We start from the raw sequence: 6028 nt of genomic DNA on the forward strand, positions 1-6028 counted from the left end.
AAATCATTGCGGTGAATAACAAAACTTGTTGTAAATAACATAAAATGTTATTGGTCTAGTATTGAACAATATCAAAAAAATGGTAATCCCTAGTTTTTTTCCGTCTGCTCGGATTAGGCTGTGCCAATCTAGACAGCTGTTGCTTAACCAGGAAGAAAAACTTCAGAGGATTCAACACAAAATTCTGAAAATGATTCTGAAGCTTGCTCCCTTGCTCATAAAGAAGATTTAGTTGTCACTGTGGATGTTATTTCCAATAAGATTACTGACATATTTTTTATATGATTCAATTGTTTGTTTTCGACTGGTATGCAGAATTTGATGATTTTTTTGCTTTCTCGTTTGAGCTTTGTTTATTTGACTGAGAAAGCCAAAAAATCATCAAATTTGTTTATATGTTTTGCGCGGTGTAATCACAGTGCACGGTGTGGGATAACGATTGAATTGTTGTCTAACATTTTAATCATCAAACTCTAATTGGTTCTTGTGATATTCCAAATAAAACAACCATTTCCAAAAAATACCTTTACTTATTCAAAAAATGTAATAGTACCCAAACATCATTCAATTGATGCGTAAATCATGCAATCTTTTAAAAAGAACTTGTTCACAATTTGTTTTGCTTAGGCAATCATCTTCCTGATCATGTAGTTCAAAATTCCCCCGTTCCGGAAGTACTCCAAATCGACCTCCGTATCAAAACGAACAATAACCTGGAACTTCAATCCGCTGTCGGTTTCAACCGTGATCTTATCGTGTGGCTTCAAATTGTCCGGCAACACAATGTTAAACAGTTCCTTTCCGGTCAATCCAACAGTCTCGGCGTTTTGTCCCTCCAAATATTGCAGCGGGACGATTCCCATTCCGACCAAGTTCGAGCGGTGAATACGCTCGTACGACTCGGCAATAACGGCCTTGATTCCCAGCAAGTACGGGCCCTTGGCTGCCCAATCGCGACTAGATCCGCTTCCGTAGTCCTTGCCAACAATCGCAATCAACGCAGTGCCCTCCTGTGCATAACGCTCGGCACAGTCGAACACGTCCATCTCTTCTCCGCTGGGAATGTGAAGCGTACGAGGACCAGCACCGGAAACCAATTTGTTCACCAAGCGGATGTTTGCAAAGGTACCGCGAGCCATCACTGCGTCATTACCTCGGCGAGATCCGTAAGAGTTGTATTCTCGTGGAGTAAGTCCACGTTCGGATAGATAACGTGCCGCCGGGCTGTTTCGAGCAATGGAACCAGCCGGAGAAATGTGATCAGTTGTTACCGAATCACCCAAGTTGAGCAAAGCACGGGCTCCGACAATATTTCCGATCTTGGGCAAATCGCGGGTCATCGTTTCGAAGAATGGTGGGTGCTTGATGTAGGTGGAGGCATTGTCCCATGGGTATAATTTTCCCGTTGGGGCATTCAGGCTCTGCCATGATGACGCACCAAGCTCAACCTTGGCGTAAACATCACGGAACATGGCTGGGATGACATGCTGTCTTTCAACTTCCTGAATTTCGGCACGGGTTGGCCAGATGTCACGCAGAAATACGTTGTTTCCTTCCGGAGTCGTACCGATGGGTTCCTTTTCGAAATCGATATCAACCGTACCGGCCAAAGCGTACGCAATAACCAGCAGCGGACTTGCCAGATAGTTGGCACGAGTATTCGGATGAATACGACCCTCGAAGTTACGGTTTCCAGAAAGTACTCCGCAGCAAACCAGATTGTTCTTCTCGATGGTGTTAGCAATGTTATCGTCCAGCGGACCAGAGTTGCCGATGCAGGTCATGCAACCGTAGCCAACGACGTGGAATCCGAGTTCTTCCAGTGCTGGGACCACACCAGATTCCTTCAGATAATAGGTGACAACTCCGCTTCCAGGGGACAGGGAAGTCTTGATATACGGTGCAACCTTCAGTCCAAGAGCAACAGCTTTCTTGGCCAGCAATCCAGCTCCCAACATTACGGAAGGATTGCTCGTGTTTGTGCAAGATGTAATCGCAGCAATGACCACCGATCCATGTCGAAGGGAGTAGGTATTTCCGTCGGTCCAGCTAAAACTACCTTCGGTTTTGAGTTGGGCATCCGGAATAGCGAATCCCTTGAAGCCGACTTTGTTTGTGAGACACTCCTGGAAGTCCTTCTGCATATCGCTTACAGAAACACGGTCATGGGGACGTTTCGGGCCAGAAACGGACGTCACGACAGTGCCCAAATCCAGCTCAATGACCTGGGTATACACCGGATCTTGGGATGCATCGCTAAAGTTACGTAGCTGGTTGGTGGCCTTCAAATACGCTTCGATGACCTGGACCTTATCTTCGGCCCGGTTCGTCTGTCGGAGATAATCCAACGCGTTCTGGTCGATCGGGAAATATCCCACGGTTGCACCATACTCAGGACACATGTTACTGATCGTAGCACGATCTGCGATCGATAACTCGCTGACACCAGGTCCGAAGAATTCAACAAACTTTCCGACGACTCCAATCTGGCGCAGATTCTTGGTGATGGTCAACACCAAATCCGTTGACGTAACCAGAGGGTTAAGCTTGCCAACTAGCTTGTATCCGATAACCTCAGGAAGTAACATGGAGATTGCTTGTCCCAGCATAACAGCTTCCGCTTCGATTCCTCCGACACCCCAGCCAACCACTCCCAACCCGTTGATCATGGTAGTGTGAGAATCAGTTCCAACCACACTATCTGGATAGAGAATCTTGCTTCCATCCTTTGACTTGGTATCATCTTGGAAAACGACACGCGCCAAGTACTCCAGATTAACCTGATGGACGATACCGGATCCGGGAGGGATGATCAACATGTTGTTGAAAGCCTTGGCTCCCCACTTCAGAAACGTGAATCGTTCCTTGTTGCGCTCAAACTCCAAGTCTTGGTTCTTGTTCAGCGCATCAGGCGTACGTGCAAAGTCCACTTGAACCGAGTGGTCAATGACCAGATCCGATGGACAGATAGGATTGATCTTGTCCGGGTCTCCGCCCAGCTTGAGCACTGCATCACGCATGGCTGCAAAGTCCACCACCGCCGGAACACCGGTAAAGTCCTGGAGGATCACACGCGCTGGCTTGAATGGAATTTCCAACTCAACGTCAGTCTTGATGCTCTTGGTCGATTTCCAGCTCAGGATGCCCCGGACATCCTTCTCGAGCACCTGAAAGTTGTCGCAGTTCCGAACCGCCGACTCCAGCAGCACACGGATGCTGTACGGCAGCTCAGCTGAAGAAGGAAGATAAATATCAATGTTATAATTTTCCAGTATCGAAATCATTATTATTACCGAGCTCCTCGAACGATGAAATATCGAAATAACGGAAACATTCTCCATTGACGGTGAGCTCCTTTTGCAGGTTCTGGAAGGGGTTGGGACCTAAAATGGCAAATACAATTGATCGCTTAAAAACAGAATAAGCTACAAAAAAAAATAACATCACTATGCTACAGAGGTCATATCGACCAAATTTAAATTAGTCCAAGCCGCCTAAATCGTTTCAATCGACACCAGCTCTATGTGAGTATGGGTGGCGTCTATTCCACCAAGCACTTTCACCGTGTTTTATAACTTCCTTCGCGCTTTTGTATGTTCGTTGATCAGCCGAGCCTCTCGATTGTCGAACCACCTTCTGTTATCGCCGCTCCACCAATTCTTCTCATTTTTTTTTTGTGAGCTCTACGCTCTTCAACAAACAGTCTTCGATTACGCAATACACTCAGAAGAGCGTTGTTAGAAGCACACTTCCAGCAGCCGGTTACCAGCCAGGAAGACAAAAAAACATTAGACTGATAGAATGAGCTAGCATGAATCTGATGATGTCCATTCTTTGGATGCATGTCTAGTTGACCATCTCACAAAATGAGCAGCGGGCTATGTGTTGGTGCGTCGATTCCAGTGCAGACAGGTCAATTCACCTTCTTCTTCGTGCAGCTTAAATGCGTGCGTACTTGGACAAGAATAAGAAGTGAACCGCTCACCTTTTCGCTTGGCTTATTCCGGCTAATGAGCGTGTTACTTATCGCGTCAAGGTGGCTTATCACCCGTAGCAGACTGCAAAAATAGACAAGACGTAGAAGATCTACAAAATAGCAATAGACTTACCAGCCATCTTTCCGCTTGCGTTGACCACGTAGACACTCTGAGTTTCGTCTGGCACTGTCTGAAGAGCTTCCAAAACCGGATTTAGGGTCGTCTAAAACTTTTCACTCGCTTGTTGCCGGCGATGGCTAAATAAAATGCTCGCGATAACAACCACCAAATACGTAGTATACGTTCTGGATGGATACCAACAAATAAAAAAAAGAAGGTTGATTAGTGTGATTCAGCACAATCAACAAATAACCACTACAAACAGCGCAGACGAAGGCGAGAGCTCTAGCCGGACACTTCCAACTTCCACCGCGGTACCCGAGAAACTGATACAGACACCGACGACTGCTGACAGACTGCGAACAGTGGCCAAAGCCAAAACGAACTGAAGAAGCCGATGTCAGAGGGGATTCGAGCTCGAAGCAAAAGACACTGCTCGAAATGGGTGCTGTTCTAAACATATTAAAAATAGTTTAAAATGAAACATATGGAGAAAAAATAAAAAAGTTAAATTTGCAGCAATCAAAAATGCATATAACCAAGCGTCTTCATCGAAGAACAGAAGCAATGGAGACGCACGGTGTATGATGGTCTGCAAGAACAGTATGTTAAAAAAATAATTATGAACCTTGGGGAAAGTTTAAAAAGAAGTTTAAAGTTTCGATAAATTAACACAACTCGCTCAGAAAATAATAAAAATACAAAAAAAAATATTGTCATGCTTTGGCTATATGACGTCCCATAAAAACCATCGGATAATCGGGGCTTTGGAGAATCGAGTCTGCATTGTAATTCATTTTTATATGAAACAATAAAATAAAATCTTAGGGCCAATGCAAGAGTTGCCCAAAAAATCAGGAAGCTGCTGAAGAATGATTTTCTCAACCAACTATAAGAAATACATTGCATAACTTTTTTGTATTCTAATCAAATAGGACCACAGGTCAGAAAGGGCTTGAAATTTAATTTATGAAATACTACAAACATTGGACTTTATTATAACTGTTATACAGTGTAAAGCAGTTATACTTTAAGTTTTGACTATTACGCTTAACCCTCTACAACCTAACCCCGCCTCTAGACGGGCTTCGATTTGAAAAATCGCCAAAAATCATTTTTTCAACCAATTTTTGATCTTTAAAAAGCACTGGAAAGAAGAACTCTTAAAATTTTAGAAAATTTCAGGGTTGGAAGTTTAACTTGTTTTATGTGACTTTGCCAATGTTTTTAAAAATGTAATTTTTTTAGGGGTCAACTTAGGCTGTGTTTTTCAATAACATTTCCAATATTTTCAGTAAAAAGAAGTATGCAGTAATTTTTGTAGTGTCCCAGACTATGCCTCTACGCATTTTTTTGCAATTTAAATGATGATGGTGCGATTCTATAGCAGAAAATGTGAAAAACATGCAAAAAATTGAATAAGTGACTGTAAAAACATGAAAAAATTAGATAGGCGAAATGTAATTATATTAGGTGGTAGAGTAGGCCAAATAACACCAAAAACAAACATAAACTAAACAAGATAAATGCAAATTAAAATACTAAAAATGAAACAAGAAAAACATAAAACAAGAGAAGTAAAGTTTTTCATAGAACAAAAGTTGCTCAAAATGACCTCCTAGACACGGGAAAAATAAATATTTTCGAAAAAAAAATTTGGGCAGTAGAGGGTTAAAATTTGAAAAAAAAACTCTTTCCATCGGCCTAGGGCGATGTAAAAAAAACAAAATTAAAAATGTCTAAACATGTCCTTTTCCATAATTTTTCTTCCCGTCATAAAGGAAAATCTAGTGTAAAAAAACTATTCCTGAACGGCGCATCGCCGGTGGCGTGTAGTTCCATTTTCCACCCCAGTCCTCGCTCGAACAAATACGTTGTGCTAAATCGACGAAGAAAATCCCCGCCGCGAAAACGTGTGCACGAAGTGACAG

At 43.0% G+C, this 6028-nt stretch overlaps 2 protein-coding genes across 3 annotated transcripts in view; both read right to left on the reverse strand.

Annotated features, from left to right (window-relative positions):
- Positions 1–6028, reverse strand: part of LOC120428400 (elongation of very long chain fatty acids protein 7-like) — a 318557-nt gene that overhangs the window by 24716 nt on the left and 287813 nt on the right. The window lies entirely within an intron of this gene.
- On the reverse strand, positions 511–4512 carry LOC120428395 (cytoplasmic aconitate hydratase-like). 2 transcript variants are annotated; one of them, XM_039593406.1, is made up of 4 exons: positions 4361–4512; positions 4110–4282; positions 3294–3383; positions 511–3232 (listed from the first exon to the last, which is right to left on the reverse strand). In XM_039593406.1, exons 2-4 carry the CDS (start codon positions 4114–4116, stop codon positions 624–626), a joined length of 2706 nt encoding a protein of 901 aa, XP_039449340.1. In that variant the 5' UTR covers positions 4117–4282; positions 4361–4512; the 3' UTR covers positions 511–623. The 2 variants fall into 2 exon arrangements, with proteins under 2 accessions (XP_039449340.1, XP_039449339.1); XM_039593405.2 differs by having other exon boundaries at positions 4110–4433.

The sequence above is a fragment of the Culex pipiens genome, chromosome 3 (genome assembly GCF_016801865.2).
Source record: "Culex pipiens pallens isolate TS chromosome 3, TS_CPP_V2, whole genome shotgun sequence".
Classification (NCBI taxonomy): Eukaryota; Metazoa; Arthropoda; class Insecta; order Diptera; family Culicidae; genus Culex; species Culex pipiens.